Source organism: Balearica regulorum, chromosome Z (assembly GCF_011004875.1).
Source record: "Balearica regulorum gibbericeps isolate bBalReg1 chromosome Z, bBalReg1.pri, whole genome shotgun sequence".
Taxonomy (NCBI): Eukaryota; Metazoa; Chordata; class Aves; order Gruiformes; family Gruidae; genus Balearica; species Balearica regulorum.
The window spans coordinates 23,758,093-23,778,885 of NC_046220.1; the positions used below are offsets into that span (position 1 = coordinate 23,758,093).

Genomic DNA, 20,793 nt, shown 5'->3' on the forward strand with positions numbered 1-20,793 from the left:
GTAGCATGAAATGGATCTTCAGAAACAGAAGACATGAAATAATTCACTTGGACTGCTTATAACCCAGACTAGTCTTGATTTAAACTGTTCAGCTGTGGGATTGTGATGTAGCTATATAAGCCATTTCAAAATGATAATTAAAGGTTTTAAAACAGGTTTTGAGTTCAGTGAGCCCTCCCTCTCACTTGCTTAAACAGTGATTTATACATATATAATGACTTTAACTGACTTAGGGGGTAATTTATGTCATGATGTGCATGATATATGGATTTAAACAGACTAAAGAGAGGGAAAAAAGAACCATCTGTTGTCTAGAAAACCATCCGCTGTCAGAAGGATTCAAGAACCATGTTTGAAAAATGTGTTTAGAAAACCAGGAATAAATTTATCTAAATTTCTTGTGCTGTCTGGATGACATTCTCATCAGGTATATGTTGCACAACAACAAAGGTTAGCAACTTGAATTTTTAAGCTTTTACAAGACTTCATATTCCATAAGTTGTTCAAAAGCCTGTATTTTTAATGAAAATATATAATGTCTTTTGTCCTGATTTTCACAGTGCTCATGGAACACTGGTTTTGCAGCTATCGGATGGATACAGAAATCCTAACACCCCACTTCACAAGCTTACACGCTACCTGCACCAAACAAGAAAATGGAAGTGACATTTCCTGGGAGTAGCAGGGTTTTATTTAGGGCAGGCAGTTAAAAGCAGAGGTATCATTCTCTGTGCCTACGCACCTAGTAGAGTTTGTCAAGTGAGAAATCTCCTTGTGCCCTTCTCTTATGCAATAGGAGCAAGTTAACTATCGTAAGAAAAACATTTATACATATTCTTAAATTTGCACATGCAAACTTTGTATGATCTTCAACAGAACGACTCATGCATGCAAAATTAAGCAAATGCACAGGCACTTGTGGGATCAGGGCTTAACTTTCTGCCTGAGGGGGAAAAAATCATAGAATATAGATATGTGCAGCAATTAAAATACAAAGGTGGACTGGTGTGTGCTCCAGAAACGACAGACAGCAACTGGAAAGGCAGTTGCAAGTTCTTTTATGTTCTACCTTTTTTTTTTTTTTTTTTTTTTTTTTTTACTACTACAGGGTTGTTGGTTTTTAAATTAAATAATTAAATATATCTGTAGCAAGCTCAGTATTTAACAGCATGCTGGAAGAGACATTTCACTCCAAGGCTACTTTTAAAGTCACCCTCTCCTGGTCCTTCACCGGTGTTTCCTGAAGCCCTTCCCCGCGAAGTACGGAGACAAAACTCGGTCCCCGACCTGACGCCCTTAGGGGAGCACCGCCGACCCAGCCCGCCGCCGGTCCATGGGGCAGCGCGGCCCCGGCGCCCCCCGCAGCCGGCAGCCCAGCAGGGGTCAGTGCTGCCCCGGCGTGAGGGGCCGTGGCCGCCGGGGGCGGGGGGGGAGCAGCCGTGGCAGGAGCCGGAGAGCCCGAGACGGGTAGACCTGGGACCAGGACCGGGACCATCGCCCCCGCCCCACCGCCGGCAATCGCAATGGGCACAGCTGAGCCGCGGGAGAGGGCAGCGAGGGTCCGGCTCCAGACCTGGGATGCCGGTGGTGTACTGTGAGATGCGGAGCGGTGCCGCTGGCCGGTCCGCGTGCTGCGATGGTACCGGTGCCGGCGGGCGGGGCGGGGGGGGCGGGCGCGGAGGAGCCAGCCCATGGGCGGCGGCGGCTCCTCGGCCGGGCAGGTGCCGTTCGCCAGCCTCCGTCTCAAAGCGGCCCCGGTCTGCCGCCGCCTGCCCCGCGAAAACCCTGCGCAGCGGACAGCAGGAGGCGGCCGGCGGCTGGGTCGCTCCCGGCGCCGCTCCCCCCGATCCCTCCGCCCCCGCCGGGGGAGGAGGTGAGCGGCTCCCGGCGCCCTCCCTACATGGCCGCAGGCAGCCAAGGGACGCCAGCCCCGCGCCCGCCGGGCACCGCGGCCGCCCCGCTCCACTAACAGGATCCGCGGCTGGAGGTAACGTGCTCGTCGGGCGGAGGACCCCCCCCCCCCCAACCGGCCGCGGCGGCAGAGAGGGCTCCCCCGGCGCCCGGTCCTCCACACAAAGAGGAGGCGCGGAAACGTGCGCGGACGGGGCGGGGGACGGGGCGGGTGGGGTGGGCGGCTCGGTACCTCCCCGGGGCGGCAGCAGCGGGGGAGCCGTCGTGACAGCCAGCCGTGGGCGAGGGCTGCGCCCTGGGCTCCTTCCTAAAAAGCCGCCGGTCTCTTTCTTCTCCCTTTCCCACAGGGAGCGCCCGGCGCCCCCGGTCGAGGCTCTTCCGCGGGATGGCGGCGGCGGCGGCGGAGGGCCGCCCTGTGGGGCTGGGCGCTGCGCCCTAGCGTCCGCCGGCCTCCAGCCTCTGCGGCGGGGCGCTGACCCGGGCGCGGACCCGGGCGCGGCCCAGCCCCGGCTGCGCCTTAGCCCCTCTCCGCCGCCGCTTGGGGCTCTGCCCGCCTCCCCAGCCCGTCCCCGGCCATCGCAGCAGGCATGGGCTGTTTCTGCGCGGTCCCAGAGGAATTTTACTGCGAAGTTCTGCTCCTGGACGAGTCCAAGCTGACCCTGACCACCCAGCAGCAGGGCATCAAGGTAAGGGCGGCCGGCGGGGCTACGGGAGAACCCCCGGGGCCGGGCTCCGCGCCGTGCGGTGCGGCTGCCCGGCGGCGTCCGTCTCCTCACCGCGTTTCGGTAGCCGGGAACGGAGCGGCGGTAGGAAAAAGGGGTTTTGGGGTTCCGCGGGAGGAGAAGAAAATAATTTCGTAACTTTCGTTGCGGTCGCTCAAGGGACAGATGAATGAGGAAGACGCGTGCCGGTGGGGTAGACGTGGCTTTGGGGACTTTAAATGAGCAGGTGCCGATCACTCGGGACACTCGGCACAAGTATTTTTTTGTACATGCTACCAAAAAAAAAAGGAAAAGGCTGCTGTGTGCACGGGCTGTTGAGCACCAGTGTTGAGTCACTCCCCTCTCCCTCTGCCTTTGGCCGCTGCTCCCTGCCGTGCCCTCCCTGGAGCTGCTCGCCTCTCCGGGAAAAAGGCCTCTGGCATCAGGGCAGAGCCGGGCGCCTCCCCCCGGCCACCGGCGGCGGCAGAGCAGCAGCTCCCCGGCGGAGGGGCGAAGGTCCAGCCTTCGCTCCAGCCCTGTGGCCGGTGGCCTGGTCGGTGGGAAAAGCGCTTGCCCTGCTGCAGCACGCTCGGCGCGGATGAACTCTTCAAAGTAGTCATCTGCCAAACGTTAAATGAGCCCTGACAGAGTATGTGAAAACGGGGATTTTTTTCGAAAGGCCCTTAACTTGGTCCTGTTTGGGTAAGCCTGATGACAGCATGTTTCAGACACTTGAAGCTGCCGTTCAGAAAGCTGGGGACTTGAATTTATTAGCAACATAACAACATGGTTTCAGTGTTGGATCAGAAAAAAAGAAAAAGAGATCAGTTAATCTAAAACTTATTATTGAAAAGGGCTAATCTATTTTACCTAAGATATCCAAAGAATAGAAGTCTGCATGCCTGTATGTTTCAGCTTCAATAATTAAAGTTTGGTGAAGCAACTGGGAAAAGGAAAACCCAAAGCAAGGGAGAAGGAGTCTGAATTTAACAATATCATTTTAACTATAATCTGTGGCACTACCAGCTCTACATGTATTGAGAACTATCAAGCTCTGCTGAATCAACTGCCTGCAAATACGCTCATAAATCCATGCTTAGCACAGAGGAGTAAGCAAATCAGGTGACGCTGGAATTCAGTACCTATGTAGGGTCTTTGAAGTCTAACTTTAGACACTTCTGAAAAACTTACCTTTATCTGTGCACATGTGGGTATGTATGCTATGCATGCATATTGCTTTGTAAATGTGCAGTCGTAGAAGAACTATATTAAAAGAATAATCCACAGAGATAGTCCTACTTCATGGCTGGCTTCATGAATCCAGACCCTGAAAGGTGACAGGTTTGTGCAGCATCTAATAAAAATTAATGTCCCATGGGAAAGAAAAGGTCTGAAGATTTAACTTCTTTTTAAGAATGTGTGACTTACAGTGTTGGGAACCATATAATTTAGGATGAGGGTGTGGTTTCCTACCATTCTTAGTGTGATCTGAATGTGGCATGACGCTAAAGATTTCAGCCCTTCCACCTGCTCCTTCTCTGTCTTGAATCTAGCCATGGAGCAGTCACAGGGTCAGTTGGAACAGTGTGTGGATCTGAGAGAAAAGTAGTGGTTCGTTAACATTTTGGGGTAGGCACTGACACTGCAAAGCAGGGAACTTTAGGGAGAGGAGAATCTATCTCCCTTTTTGTAGCAGTCTGGTTTGTTTTGGGTTTTTTTTAAGATTAAATTTGTATAATGTGAAACCACACCCCAGCGCTGTAGCTCCATGAGCCTTTGAAAACCTACAGAGAGGAACTGCGTAGCTCTGCCCTGGTCAATGGTTTCCAACATTGTTTTCTCCCTTGCCTTTGTACTTGCACAAGTGTTTGTGCAGCTGCATCTGAAGAGCAGCGCATGTCCAGCTGAAGGGTAACTACTGGTTTTCCTTTTGCTGGGTTAGTCTTCAGATGGGTCGGTGCCCTGATATGCTTTGCAGCTGGAGGAGGGCAGAGCTGGGTCTTTCAGCTGAGTGCTGGCTTATGTCATTTTAAACTGCTCAGAGAGCATTTGTGTTGTTTTTATTCTCCAGGTTTCCACTGAAGTTATATCATTATTTCTTAGTGAAACAGAACTTAAAATTTGTCATGTTCTGTCGTTCAGGACTTCAACCTTGGAATATGAATGTTTTGCTTTAATTCTTTCGTTAGCATGTACACATCTAAAAATGCAGAGTCTCACATTTGTTTTTATAGAATTTCATCTTTGGCACTGAGGTATAGATTATAAATGTTCTTACCTATTTTATTTTAAAACAAAGATTTCCTTAGAACTTTGGATTCTCTATGTGATCTTTTGTCTTCACACTTTTGTTGGGTTCACAGCTACACAGGAAACGTGTTTTTAGGTACTCTTTCACAAATCTTGAACAAGGTATTTCAAGAGCAGAGATTTTAGGTGGTTATACAAGCAACTTTGTTCCCTTCTTTTTCCACAAGTAGATGCATATCTGCTAGAAATAAACCCCACAACTTAATAGCTATTTACTGTCTATCTACTTGATATTAGTGGATTTAGTCTTGTTTGCTTTGAAAGGTGGAAGACTGAGCTCAGTGACTGTAGGAGTCCTAGATAAATTTGTTTCTTTGGTGAATCTGGAATAAAGGCATGAAGTAAATACTTGTTTCTGAACTGATGTAGAGTTTTGAAGATGCATTGCTTAGTTTGCATGGTAGTTATTTCTGGCTTGCTATGCTATATGCAGCAAAATATGTAATTTTTGAGTTACTGTTTGTATTAACACATTCTTGGTACTACAGTGGGCTTTAAGTTGTACTTCAGATTGAAACAGCAGAGGTGGCAGAAGGCTAAGACTTTGAGTGCAATTTAGAGATACGTGTCTCTCTGGATTTCAGCGAGCTTGTTAGAGAAAGGAAAGGATTGTTTTTTTCTGGTTCCAAGTGGGGAAGCTGAGGTGCAAAGAGGTCAAGTGACTTTTCCAAGCTTGTGCAACAGGTCAACATCAGAGTCAGGAATAAAGTTCCCAGCGCTCTAGGCTGGCAGCAGCTGACCAGTCTGCTGTGGGCCGTGCTGTCTGGAGGCGTTTGTGATGGTCTCTTCCTTGTAGTTTCTCGAACTGACTTTTGCTTCTCATAGTTTGTTTCTGTTTTCCCACTGTTACCAGTGCTGTTCTTCCTTTATATCTTCATGGTTTAAGGTCAGAACACTGTTGGGCAAAAATGCGGAAGCTGGCTCTCCAGCCTTCAGGTTTACAGCAGGCTGGTTAAAGGTAAATAATCAGGAAAGGCCATCAAATACCTCATAATCTCAATTTTTATGTTTCATTATTAACAGTGAGAAATATTTTGGAGAGTACATGTTTTGAGATAATAAAGCAATGGCAGTTGTTAGTCCAAACAACTTTGGATTAAAAAAGACCCTTCACTAGGTCTGGTACAGTTTGCCTAATCGAAGTATATGGTCTCAGATTGGGGCAGCTTTTCCTCTAAAAAGGATGTTCAAGGTGCCAGTTAAGAAATAGGCTTTTAACAGGCTTTTTCTACAAATATGATAAGAATCAGCTGTTAACTGTAAATCAATCACTTTTCCAGGATTGTTACTTTGACTCATCTTCACATAGATTAAACAATAACTTAGGCATTGTCGTGGTACAGTACTACCTTCTAAGTAGGTATAGCTTATTTGTTGAAGTCACAAGACATGCCAATAGTGTTTTGACATGATACCTGACTGATGGGTTATGGGCATTACATATTTTGACTCTGTTAAGAATTGGAGTAATTGTCCCCACAGAAAGAGATTGTTGTGCCTTGTTGCACTGACTTGTTATTGGAGGTCACCTCTGTGCACCCTTAGAAAGACTGCTATGAAGTCTGTTTGTGATTAGCTGTTTCAGAAAGAACAGTCGTCCTGTAATGTGTCTATAACAGGAATTTAACAACCTTTTTACTTACTTTTCTTGAAAATATAATTTGAGGTAAATGTTTGTTTCCTTTTTCCCGAAGAACTTAAAAATACTATGAAACATCTCTGTTTTATGTTTGTATCTCTTTGATTGGAATAAAGTTCTTAAAAAAAAAAAAAATTAGCTACTGCTCCAGTGAACAAGCTCGCTAATGAGTCTTAAGGCATCTGGTCATTGCACTTTTGAAGTATTCCTTGAAATTCCTCTCTGAGCGCTATTTTTGTGCTAAGTCCTATTTATTTTGACATGTGTGATGGGCCAACAGGAAAGTTTCATTATAATAGCATAGGATAGGTACACTAATTCTTCCTGGAAGACTGTTTACAGTATGTGTTCTGTAAGCATTATTTTATTAGATAGTACCATCTAATAGTGATACTCTAGCCACCATACCAGTTACTGGGTATGTTAAGGTGTTGGTACTTCTGTGGTATAGAAGGCTGTCTGGCCCTCCGTACAGAGATGCATTTCATGGTTGGTAAGCTACACTTATAGGTCGAATCTTTGTCTCCAAAGAAACTGTGTGGTTTTTATCTGGCGAGTAAGCAGACAGATCTTTCTTCGTGATGATTTACTGAGAATTTAACAAAATGAGATCCAACAATCTAAATGCAGGCTTGTGTATCCCAACATGATTAAAAAAATAAACAAAAAACCACACACACACAAATATCTGAAGTAGTGACTGACTGAGGTTAGGAACTGTGTTAAATGACTTGATATGTAAAAAATATGAGTGGGTTCATCAGAAAATTATATATGTTGTTAAGAAACTTACAGAATAATTCACAATATGGTTTAGTATGATACATAGAAATAGAAATAGATAAATACACAATTTCTTAGAAAGTTTTCTGGGGGTTATTCTGACATTCTTTTTTCACTCGCCAGTAAAGGTGGTGGGTGTTTTGGTGTTGGGTTTGGGTTTTTTTTGGGGGGGGGGGTGTTGGTGTTTGGGTTTTTTGTGGTTTTTTTCTCTTTATTTTTTTAATCTAAGCAGTTCAAAATGTGCCAGGCTTCATGCCTTCAAAATTTACTATATACAGAAAATGTGGGGTGCACTTTTGGATCAAGCTAATTTAGCTCTAGGGACTCCAAGGAGTCGATATGGGAATGGTATGCTCCTGTTTTTTTCCCCGGTGAAAATGCTTAATGAATGCACATGTCAGCAGGAAATAGAGCCCTATGAATAGAAAGATCTTACATTTTGTTAATTATTCTAATTGACAGTTGACATTAAAAGTCAAATTGGTAGTCATTTGCTGTGTGAATATGGAATGTAGTTTTTTTATAGTGACTTCTGTTGTTTTATACTTCTACATTTTTTAAAAAGGAAAGCATCTTACTGTGAGAAATTTTCTCAATTATGCAGGTATACTATTGCAGAAATCCTAAAAATCTTTTTAATGGTAGATCGCAGTTGCTTTCTACCTATGGTAATTTGCTTACCACCTACAGTAATTACCAATCTGTAATATCAAAATTCAAGCATATTAAAGCGTGTTCTTTACTTTGCCCTGTTTGGTGTTGATTAATAGATACTTTCAAGGCAGATTCCTCTACATATTCAGAATATTGTTTTGAAAACAATAGTTGATAAAAAGTGAATTGGTTAAAAGGACAGAATCTTGAAATCCAGCTTTTTTTTTTTAAACACTGAAAACAGTATTTAGAAAAACAGATACCATTCTAAGTCTTGTTGGCAACCTCATAATTTATTTTCTTTACAAAGCTACAGTTTTTTTGTTATGTGTACATATTTTGCACAGCAGCAGGGAAACTAAGTAGATAATATTGTCAAGCTCCAAGGGTAAATAAGTATGTTTTCTTCTTTAATGTTGTAGATGCAATACATCTAAGGATTGTTTGTAACAAAAGGGACAAAAAAAATTTAACAAAAATGTGAATTAATGATACTCCATAGCATTTCCATATTAGAAAGATGCTGTTCTTTCTTAAATTTCTATTATGGGTATAAAATAGTCATCTGGTTGCACACTGAGTACAAGATGGTGCATGTGGAATTGTTCACTGTTTCAGTCCTCTAGAAATGGACTGAAATAGTGCACAATTCTAGTTAAAAAAGAATGAAAATAACAAAAGGGCTCATGAACCTTGCTGTTAACTACTTCTCAAAATTACTGTCACATATTTGAAACAGATTACTAATTTCACCAGTATCTTTACAGATGAGACCAGCAATTTTGAATACCCCAGGGGATAACCATAAAATAAATGAACATTGAGACACTTTATTTTCCCTAGGTACACTTAACTAAATTAATGAAACCAGCATGACAGCAAGAAGGAAATCCATTAACTTTTAAATGAACTTACCTCTTAGTGAACCTGAGGTTTGAGCAATAATATTGTCAGAGGGGTCTGTTTTGCTGGTTTCAATGAGCAATAATTTCTTAATATAACCAGGGCAAACGTAAGCTGTGTGAGGTGGCCTTTTTATTAAGCGCTTTTGGATTTCTGTAACTTGGACTGAGCATTTCTTATATTAGAGTATTTAGTGTAGTTAAATATCATCTGGTGATATTTTATTCATTTTAGTTTATTAAAGTTCTTAGTTTATTAAAATTTAACTGCAGAATCGCAACCCTTCTACTTAAGGAAGAAAACTGACAAAAATTTCCATGTAATGTGAGGGGAACTCTTGAAGAGACTGAATAATTTGAATGGTGCTTCAGAAGGAGAATTTCATTAAGAAGCTATAGTTTTATGTCACTTCACACTATAAAATATCTGTTGCCAAGATGGTATTGAACATGTATGAGGAGAATGGTCTTGTTGCATCATTACTAATATCCATATTTTTGGTAGAAAGATGAGAGATTACTGATGCATTCTCCTTTCTTCATTCTTGTCACTTTTTTTTTTATTTTATTTAAACTCTTATTTTCCTCGAGCATTTCATTTTTGTAATGATAGAGCAGCTTTATTAGCTGCATTTTACTCAGAAGTGAGATCTTTGCAAGTGAATATTCATGTTTCAGTATCTGGGTAGAATTTTGCAGTCTGCATTTTTAGTGCACATTTTAGATACTCTCTTTTTGATCAGATCTTGTGCTTGCTACATACCAGTTTAATTTCATAGTTTAGAATGAAGATTGTAATTTCAGTATTGATGGTGCTCTTGTTCCCACTTCTTTCTTTGCATCCTGTGTTGGGGATGGTTGAACACTGTAGGCACTAAGGTCAAAGGGACGTGCTTAGGGTCAAGCCGTGCTATTATTTAGAAGTGAAAAGCCAATAGAAACATTGCAAAATGAGAACTCTGCTGCTTTGGTTTTGCTGCAGCATTAAGAGGGGAACCTGCCTGTTTTGCTAAGTGGGAAATGTGCTTTTTTAATCTCTGATAGAAGGCTGTATTGCTTGGTTTGTGACCATAAATACTGGTTTTTTTTAAAGCTAAAATTTCAGTATCACCTTAAACATACAATACCTTGTTTTGCCTGTTATCCCACTGGTCAGAAGTAGACTCTGCTTAGTGACTCTGGGAGGCAGATGATTACCTATAAGAAAATGGGTTCCGTGTGAGGTATATAAGGGAACGCGGGCAGCAGTAATCACACAGCCAGTGGATTTGCATTCTTTATTTGAGGAAAGGAAAAGAAAAACAGTAGTATTGGGGAGGTTAGAAATCGAGAGAGAGAGAGAAACATTTGGGAATATGAGTGAGAGAGGAAAATAAATGCAATGGTGAACTTTCCAGAGCTGGAAAAAAGACACCTCAGTAGTTGCTTTGAATTGACAGTACAAATCATTGTTATTGAAAATAACAACTAGAATTTAAAATACCCACAAAAGGATTTTTTTATCATTCTTCATGCTAATCTTTAGTAAGTTGAATGCATCATTAACCTATAGTACCAGGAGTGTTATATTAAAGCTTGGTTGTTAGAAGTCTCAGAGGTTTGGAAGGATTCATTTTAAACAAACCCTTCTTTCTCACTGAATGTTTTTAGTCTGTCTTGGTGTTACGTGAGGGAAGAGCATACAAGTGACAAACCCTCCCTCCTACAGGTATTTGTACCAGTTATGTTTAATAAGGAGAACCCTTTACATACTGTGAAATCCAAGTGCTGCTTCCACCTACACTTAAAATATATAATAAAGTCATTATAGTCATGGATAAGTTACTAATGTGGAGGAAAAAGTGGGCTGTATTTTGTATGTTTCATGTACTTATTTATTTGTCAGTTTTTACCTTTTAAACTTTGCAGGGTTACAAATGCCTTTCTATAAGCCAGACAAGAAGACACTCTGTCTTCCTGTAGTTCTTGAAGTTTTGGGTATGTGGGTAAAATCTGTATGTGGTTGAGTGAGCCAGTTTGATAATAAGTGGCTCAGCACTTTACTGTCTTTCCTGTGTTCTCAGGAAAATGAGAACTGAATGCACTGAGGGATAAATTCTTTGGCTATGTGAGACAGAATGCCTTTTAGCAATGGAAAAGGAGGATCTTTTATATCTCAATTGCATGAAAAGTATTTGGAAGGCAGAAAATGGCAGTTTCCCTATGTAATTAGTGGTAAAATTTGGCATGGCTACTAATGTATGTAAGCACATGCTTTAACACTTTGCAGAACTAAGGGCAGTTGAGCATCTTGCAGGATTGAGCCAGAAGAAAGATCATCCAGATAAAAAAACATGGGACCTCGTTCTTGTTTTCCACACACTACATTGCACTGTAAGTTCTCATTTGTCTTAGAATAGGCTATTTGTAGTGTCACCAAAAATATTTTCTATCTACAGTAATATCCACTTCTTATTTATTAAATATTGAAGATCTAGTTTATTATTAATCTTTTAAATAAATTAAATATGGAAAAATTACAGTTCTGGTTTTGGTTCATCAGTTTTATTCAGATTCACAGTGTCACAGTGTAAAGAATTGCAACAAACTTCTTTTGTATTTGGTGGATGAATGGTGGCTAGAAGGAATGTAATGGGGTTTAGTTCTTTTTCCCCTCAGAATACCAGAACAAGAGTTGTCTTTATAAGGGGCTACATTCACAACCATAAGGGAAAATACATTTTTTTTTAATGCCATGCATGAGTACCATAGGAAACGCATGAAACTAGCTACTCAGAATTAAAAAAAAATGAGGAAGAACACTTAGGTGAGTGATGAGGAGTGAGTTCAGCACTGACTTAAACTCAAAGCAAATGGTTAGATAATGGTTAGATATTCCTTCTGAAAAGAAGTAATCTCTGAATATTGGTATGACACGTAATATGAAAGCAGACTCTCCACATCTTCCTACCGAGGGCATCTTAAACTGTCCTCAAAAGTAGCTGGTGTTGGCCGACACCAGAGACAGAAGAACACTATGTTAGACCTTGCCTCTGCTCTAATTCTGTTTAAATGGTGTTATCTATTTGCCTATGTTATAGAAGATGGCTGTTGTTTATAAAGCAGTGTAATCTTCTCATCGAGGCTGTTGAAGGGAAAGGAAGTCACGTGTTATAACCAAATGGGACTGGAAAGCCATGACTGCTACTACTTTTTCAGTTTTTGTTCATGCTGAGGAACCGTCAGATTCTCCTTTCTTGTAGTTTTCTGTGGCCATGTCTGTACTACCTCAGAAAACAGTATAAGGGAGTTCAAGGAGCCCGCTGCATCCTGGGCTATGTGGTGCAGCTGGCCACATCTGCGCTGTGTTGCACACAGCCTAGACCTCCCCCTTTGGGGGTCCTTTGAGGTCTATTTGATGCTGACAGACAATCTCTTGTCTGTATGGTTGGTTTGTTTATTCAATATGCCAGAATAAAGGAAGCTGAGTCTCAGACTATCATAATTCTGATTGTCATAGCATGACTGTAAGGGGTGAGTGATATATATTGGGGTGCTTTGAAGGCACATGCATTGCTGGGTAATGTTGAAGGCTGGCTTGAATGACTGAAGCCAAGCTGTTTATGTTGGGGACCATGCAGCAAATGATCCTGACAACTATGTTTGGATCTCCATTCTCAGGAAATTAGGACACTTTAGAAGGGGTCATGGGAGAAAGGCAGACTGAATTCAGTAGTCGTGATCAGGAGAAAAAGGCCCTGTGCAAATGAAGGAGAGATGCAAATTGACAGCATGGTTACGCTTGCAAAAAACTTTGCTCGTATCGCTGTTTCCTCTGCAAAAGAAGGAAAGAAAGCCACAAGACCTTGTAGTGGAACCTTTTGAAGAGATGTGTGAATGTCCTGACTTGCCCTCAGCTTTTTAGGTTTAATTTGCATTGGCTGCTTCGGGTAGGGGAGAAGAGAGTGGGCTTGAAGGTGTTTTAATATTTTCAGGAGGGAATAAAGCTCTTAAGTTCAAAAGATCAGATGTTTTGCCTCTGTTTTGAAGTGGTCAGATTCTTCAGCAATATTCTTCCCCTTATTTTTTTTTCTCTCTAAATGTCCCTAAGCAGGACCTAGATGTTCCAAAACACATGACCATATGCCTTTTTTTTCTGTATATAACATTTGTCTGAACAGCTTTCTTTCCAGTGTGTACGTTCTTCACCTGGAACATAGCAAGCTCTAAAGCTGTGGGATCATACTTGGAAACAAAAGCTTTTGGTGTCCTTCAAAGGTACCACATTTGTTCTGGATTATTTTGAGTAGTCTTTTGTTCTTCTGTGTTAAGGCTTGACAAACTATAGTGCCTTTAAAATCAAAAGGCATTTTTAAAATTAAAACCAAACTTACTCCAAAAAAAGGAGTGTATTCTCTGCTCTCCCAATGCTCCAAATAGGTATGGATGAGATTTACTATTAAGAAAATGTTCTTGGCCTTGTGATCCTTTAGCTGTTTCTCCAGTGTCCCTGGGCTGTTCCCACAAAAGCCAATTCTCTTCCTCAGGCAGAGATTTGGTAATAATATTTCTTTTTCTTGTGAAAGCAACAGTGAGTTACCAAAGCCTTTCCCTGATTTGGTAATACTTGAAATTGTGGACCTGGTTTCAATTCCAATGAAGACGATAGCTGTTTTGGTGTACTTTCACACCAACTTCAAGAGGAGCCAAATTGGACCCCCTTTTTGGGTTTTTTTTTTTTTTGTGAGCAGGCTCAATTAGTTAATGATGAAGCTGAAAATGAAATATGTTGGATCTTGTATGGAGATGTTAGATGTTTTCCACATCTTTCTACCTTTTAAATAAAAGTTAAACTTTTTCTTAGTCATCCTCGGCCTTTCACCAGCATTGAGATCTTGAGTCTGTTTAGAGCATGAAAGCTGTGTTTGCTGCTTTCATGACTGAATCTTTATTCCATGATCTTAGATCTGTTTTTTCTCTTCTCCCACTTTCCTGAAAGAAATCTGCCATAGAAGCATGTTTCACAAAGTATCTCCTGAAGCCTTTGTTCAAAGACAAACTGCCATGCAAACCATGGTTGTTTATGATGTCTGCTGCTTTGTGAACAGATGAACAAAACTCAGCATGGATGTTCAGAAAAATAATAGGTTTATTTTTGATATTGCATGTGTGTCAGTACAGAAATTGGAGGGATCTTGTCATGATGAAATTAAGTTTGGGGACAAGAATCTACAAAATGTCAGAAGGGAAGAAATTCCTCACTACTTCCTTTCTTTTGTTGTAAATCTTTCTTTGTAGTGATTTGTCCCAGTTGTGTTTTTGTAAGAGCTCAAAATTTTCACTGTGGCATGCAGAAACTCCAGAAGGCAGAAGTCCTGCAGGAAAGCATGCTTCTGACTAGCATACTTTGTTGAGAGGAAGGTTGGATTGGGAGGGAATTAAACCACCTGTGTTGAGTTCACTGCAAATGAATGAAACTCAGCTTTTTGTTATAAATGTGATTTTTTTCCTGTTACATAGTCTGTATCTGAGCCCATGATGTTTTCTATTTTCTTGATTTTTTTTTTAATTTCTTTTTTTGTCCATGAGTATTACGTAGGTCAGGGTTGAAGTTTTGCAATAGGGCAGCATACAGAAATGCTTTTGTTGCTGTGTGTGACATACATGTAGTGTGCTTATGGAACCCTCCCTTCAAGAATATTAATCCAGAACTTCTGATAAGCAAATAATGCACCCATAGAAACTCCAAAATTAAAAGGGTGAAATTTTCTTCAGTATTATTTAATCCTACCATGTGTCTTCTCTTGATGATGATTCTAAACAACTAGATTTTTATACTCCTGCTTGACTGAAATTTAAACATGCACTTGAAAAGTGACAAAAGTACAAGTCAGTATTCATTACTGCATTCACCTGTCTTTCAAAATTACATAAAGCTATGCCCATCTCCATGCTCAACTTGAGGTGATTTTACTGTGTGTGTTTGTATCTAATCCACTAGTGGATTGATGTAATTCTGTTGAAATTGGTGGAGTTTCTTCTGCCTTTGGCTACAGTGGATTAAGGTTCTTCATCTTAATATGCATTTTTTTCCTACATAAATCTCACCACATAGAGCAGATGGACTTAGTATTATTATCTGTAAGATGAAGGACATCTAACAGGGTGCTGCTTATTATCTAGTTTCTCAATCTTGCTCTGATTCATATTCCTTTTCTTGCATACAGAAGGGATATGGGATAAGAAAAATAACTTGAACTGTAGAAAAGTAGTGTAATTGAATTTTGAGCATTGATTTCTGAGTGTACAAAAAATGAAGCGAAAGAATGTACTCAAGCAGTAAATTACGGGAGCCAGCAGAGTGTATAGTGCCTTTAAGAAGCAGGTGTTTGCTATGAAGTTCACCCTGCATACAAATGTGCTTGCATTTTGAGTCAGTTAGGAACAGTTACAGGGGAACAGGAAACCTGAGCGGCCTGATACGGCCTTTTTCTATTCAGTACAGGCTTGTGAAAAGGAAAAAAAATCATAATGCAGGGAAAAGCATGATTCTTCTTAGCTCTTTTAAGTCTGAAGCAGGAGGGGGAGACCAGAAGAACGATTTAAAGGAAATTGCAGTAGTGATTGTTTTAAGTATACACAAAGGAAGCCTTGCGCTCTGTCAGGAGCACTAGCCATTTTCAATGTGGAAGAAGGTACTGAACATTTAATTAAATGATGCCTTTGACTCTATTAGTTTATGCTCCAGCATTCATGATACATGTAGATTTGGGTTATTTTTCAAGTGTACAGCTGTTCCCTCCTGCACAAAGTTGGGGCTGGAATTTTTGTAGAGGCGTCCATTGTTTTAGCCATGCTAGCACTTGAGCACACCGGTAAAACATGAAAGTACTCTGCAAACAGCCCAGGCAGAGACAGGCCCTGCCCCAGAGAGATCTCAGTCTAGGGCTGCAGCAGCACACAAGTGAGCAAATTGACAGTGTGGGAGAGGAGCTGGTTAGGGTGGAGAAGGAAAGAGGCCAAGCTGTCAGTTCAGGGAATATTGTCTCGAGGCGGTAGAATAGCTGCTTAGTCTGGGGTTGCTGCTCTGGTAGTATAAATTTGCAGCATTCTGCTGTGAGTAAATTGCACCAGGTGTCTGCCCCAAATTGTAACTGCATACTGTGGGTAGCTCTGGACTGATGGTTTATGCGTAGCTGTCACAATTTTAGTTAAGGGTGTTCTGTTTTCATCGCAAAAAAAAATAATTATAAAGGTAAACCAGCACAGAAACAGTTTATACCAATACAAATAATTGTTCTAGTTACCTAGCTTAAACTTTCCTTAAGTGAGAAAGATAATAGATTAGCATTAGCAGCTCAGCTGCCCTTGCCTGGGGCAGGCTGGGAGGGAGATACACTGTGGTTCCAGGAGCAGCGTGAATTGAAGAAAGTTTCTAGGCAAGCCTGAAGGTTTTAAGCATCTCTAACACAAAGCTGCAAAGGTAGCTCATCTGCCAGAGGTCTAGCAGGTAATTCCACAATACATGCTGACCTTTTCAAAGCACAGAACCCACAATCTATCAAACCCGTTTGATCAACCCATCTGCCCTGCCAGCCATCAAACCCCCAAATATTAATATTTTCTCTGCATGCGAAAATTGCCTTTCTGACTAACTGGATGTGCTTTCATGGGGAAAAAAAAAATAAATCCCATAGTTTGTTTGGCTACATATCATGATAGTGCTCATGTTATATAGGCTACTCACTTGTGGGAAAAGGGATATGTTGGAGAAGGTTAAAGCACCTTGAAACATATATATATCCTTCTATGCTAAGGATTAGAGCAGAAGAAATATTTTGGTGAAATAACAGGCTTGTTTGAACCCTGGTGGAACAGATCATTTTTGTGATTGTTTTTCTTAATCTATTTCATTCAGATAGAAGACTGGATCTGCTTAAAAGATTTTTTTTTTTTAATTTTGAACAAAGGTTTGTTCTGGTTTTGGGCTCTTGCTTCAACTGGGAATTATATCCTCCAGTGACACTTGATTAAGCCAATGTAAGTCAAGCCAGTGGTTAGGCTTTAGTCTGCTCACGCACATTCTGCTACAGGAGACAAAAAAATTATACTACCCGCTGTTTGGATTATCTCAAATGTGTCAGCTATAATGTATCAAAGCAAACAAAACTCAAATCAAAACAGAAAAAATTATGCATATGAAAAAGAAGAAATTGGAATGATCTGATCTTAGTGAGGAAGATGCTGTTGGTGTCAATGGGGACTACCCTGTATCACATAATCATAGGCAGGATTGGAATTGTACACAAAGGATACAGGCATGATACTTATTTTCGAAAGCATTCAGGTGCTTGCATAAGAGTATTTCAAAAGTCTTTTCTAAAGATTGTGCTTGGCACTCAGCTAATTGTGAAAAACTGTCTCAAGGCCTGAATTACCGGTTACAGAGTAAATATCAGTACAACAGTATCACTTAAATCGAGGTGCCTTTATGATGCCTGGTGTATGAGAGCTGGACCCCCGAGCTGAAACTGGGAAGCAGCATCTTAGTGTTATGAGTTGGCATTTTTTTTACTTAATGAGAGAAAAGGAAAATAGAGGATTTTATGCTGCTGTGTCTGTATTTTTAATAAACAAACAATCCCAGATAATTAAATGTGGATTTAACAGTTTTAAGGAACAGCTGCCGCTAACACAAAGAAATGTTTGCCTCTAAGCACTACAGTAATTCTTCACATAGGGACATATTAAAACTGTATTTCAAAAGGAAGATTTGACTGTCACAGAGTTATTTATGTGGTGACATGGAGCTGAAAGTTGTGTGATTCAGGTAAGTGTGTTACTCTGTCTAAAATTAAGTTCTCCAGCGGGACTACAGTATCTAAATCTTTTACTTGCATGCAGTATTTGTGGGGTCTGCTGATTCTTACCAGTTTCTGTTGAAAAGTTTGGGTACATGATCAGGCTGGTAAGTGTTCAGCTGTGGTAGCTATCCACATGCATGAATAGCAAATATTTAGTAATTTGGTTTAGTTTAGATTGCAGTAAGAGGATTTAGTTGCATTACCTTTCATTTGCATTTGGCTGAAAGCCTGCACAGGTTGTGGTAGTGGTAGTTCAGCTTACATAGATGTCGTCAAGGGTCTCTGATTTCTTTGGAAGGCTTCAAATCTGCAATGATACAGTCTGATTCTTATGGTGGATTTCACTTAGGTGTTTTCATCAGTGCAATGTGTTGGAATTTCTTTCTTGCTCTCATTTAAAATAATTTAAACTTTCTGTTGTCATGGTTGCAGAGAGGAACTCAAAAGCATGAACCCTGCTGAGTCCTAAAACCAGTAAGCCTGCATATTTCTGTGAGGAAGCTCAGAATTAAAGCAAGTGTTAGGAATCCTCTTTTTTTTTTTTTTTTTTCCTATGAAGATAAAGTCATCATTTCTCAATGGCTAGGATTGCTTCTGTAGAGCAATAGAAGCTCTAGAATAGTAGAAGGGAATTAGATGAATAGGGTATATAGTCAATTTATAGTGAATTGCATTATATGAGGGCATGGTCACAAATACATGGTTCATTCTTTATGGGTTCTTTTCTCCTGATCTGTTTTTGAAAACCTCAACTAAAGGAGGCTCCCAGGAGCTCAGCTGCAGTCCTTTGTTACTCTTCTAGTTAGAAGGCTTTCCCTGACGTCTACCCAGGGACACTTTTGTTTTCAGTTAAGCTACTTTCATTTTTCCTAACTTTAGTGGGTCTGTGCATAGACTACATTTGATCCTTAACCTTTTTTAACATGCTTTTTAATAGTATTTTAGGAGGCTTGATGCTAGGAAGTGCTGAAAGCTTTGACTTTGGGCAGGGACAGGCACTCAGGCAATTGTCTGGCACCCAAGATGAGGGAGGTTATGAATATATGGCGCATTAGGTTGTACACAAATGTCTTCCACTATCAACTCATATTCATGTACTTAGGGAAAATATCAGGACTGGTTTGCTTTAGCTGTTTCTCTCCTGCCCAATGTTTTTGTGTACCCCTATGAAACTTCATCATTGTTTCTGCAGTGGGTCCTCACTGAAATCCTGCTTTGAAGTTCCCTTTTGATTTCACTTTTTCTTGAATATTTCTTCTTGTTCTATTATTTCCTTCCTGGATGATAAGGAGAGAACTAATTAGTCTAAACAAACTTCCTAGTCTTCCCTCACCTTCTTTCATTTGTTTTTTTTTCCTAGTCTGGTAAGCGAGAGGGAGACAGAGGCCTCCCAGCAAGCAGATGACAGCATATACCTTGCACCGTCAATGATACAAAAGCAAAAAACTTTGAGCAGTAATTTCATCCATGGGTAGAAGGTTGTGCATAGATTCCCTTTCTCACTGTGTGCAGCAAATCAACTAACGTTTTTAGCATGTTTTAAACAGCATATACTTCTATGCTTCTGTATGGATACTCTTATTTGAGAGGTTGAGCAGCAGTGGTCCTTAGGCTGCTGCCTCTAAGGGTTATTGTTCTGCTGTGTTTTTCTGAGAGTCTCCATTCAGAGAGGACTTAACCTTGTGACTCTGCAAAAGCTTTCGCATCTTCTCCCTCCCCTGCTCCAAACCACAACACACTTTCTGATTGCGTATCGTTATCTCTGTGCTTCACGTGTGTCATCCCTGGAGCTATTAGCTTGGCAGAACGTTGCCCGTTCCAAGGCAGGTTTAAACTGAGCTAGGCTGGGCTCCAGCAGAAATCCAGAAGATGTGATATGAAACAATCTTCTGAAGAAGATGATGAGGAGACTGAAAACTGGTAAGATTGGTCTGCTGGCCAAAGCCTTGAGATGCTATGTAAATGCTTCTACCAGTGTAACCCCCTTAGGAGGGTCTGGACTTCAAGTCTTTGCACTTAAGAAAGGGGGAAATTGTATTTCCTTTCCCTCCCCTCCCCCCATCTTGCTTCATTATTTTGACGTTAAGTTTTGGGAGTAAGGACTAGTAGATGTATTTTTTACAATCCCTACCACAGGGAACTACAGTATTTGGGTGTCTCTTTGTGTCTTATCTCTGTAAATGATGATGCTGGTAATAGAGCAGAAGGGGCAAGTGATGTGAGGGGAAATAAGCACTGTGGTGCGAAACAGCTCCTTTTTATTTTAATTAAAATTGATCTTATCAGATGTAAGTCCTTCTATCAGATACGAATTCTCATACAGTTTGTTCTTAGAAGATCTGAGAGGACCTTGAAGACTGGAAATGTGTTCAGGCAAAAATCTGGGGTTTCAGTTAACCTCAAAGAATAGGGGTTGACTTAAAACAAACCCACAAAACAGAAGCAGAGCGAAAAAATATGCAAACAAACCTCAGCACCAGCTCTGCCAACTTCCTGACCCCTATCCCCTTAAAAAAAATGCCTGCAGCCATAGACAGATTTAATTCTCTCTGCAGACTTAATTTTTAAGTTTGTTGGCTTGGTTTTATGCATCTGATTTTTGACATTTCCATGATACTGTTGCATCCAGTGCCCCTTCCTGTTTCTAAAAGTTTGAATTCACTTCCCAAAGGTAAAACTCGTGATTTTAGAAAGTTTTTGGAAAACTCATGATTTCTAGAAGAGCGCTCTGCTTTCAGGAAGTTCCACAAAGTGAACTCATGTCTTCCACAGGCAGAGTTACTTGAAATTCTGAATGGCAAGCTTTTGCAATTCCGAATTCTCAAGCTTTGAAGGACCTGAATGTGTCATGGCTTCTTATTAGGCAGGTCTCATCTTTCGTATTTGAAAAGTTCTCCAGTGTCTTTGTGGTCATGTTGTTCTTCTGACAGTGTAACATTAGGCTGAATCTGTAAATAGGATTAACCATCTTTCTTGCCAACTGCATTTCTCTCTCTCCAGGTGAGAAAATTACAGAAGTAGAAAAAGGGCATTGAACCAATATTTTCTAG

The 20,793-nt window shown here is 41.1% G+C and overlaps 1 protein-coding gene across 3 annotated transcripts in view; it reads left to right on the plus strand.

The window, feature by feature from the left end:
• Positions 1-1,880: 1,880 nt before the first annotated feature.
• EPB41L4A (erythrocyte membrane protein band 4.1 like 4A) overlaps positions 1,881-20,793 on the plus strand; it is a 146,822-nt gene continuing 127,909 nt past the window's right edge. Inside the window, exons 1-2 of one of the 3 annotated variants that reach the window (XM_075740053.1) lie at positions 1,881-1,987; positions 2,259-2,597. In XM_075740053.1, the coding sequence (XP_075596168.1) occupies positions 2,499-2,597 (99 nt within the window). In that variant the 5' untranslated portion in view covers positions 1,881-1,987; positions 2,259-2,498. Of the gene's footprint in view, positions 1,988-2,161; positions 2,598-20,793 lie in introns of those variants that run through there. The other 2 variants (XM_075740051.1, XM_075740052.1) reach the window with 2 other exon arrangements.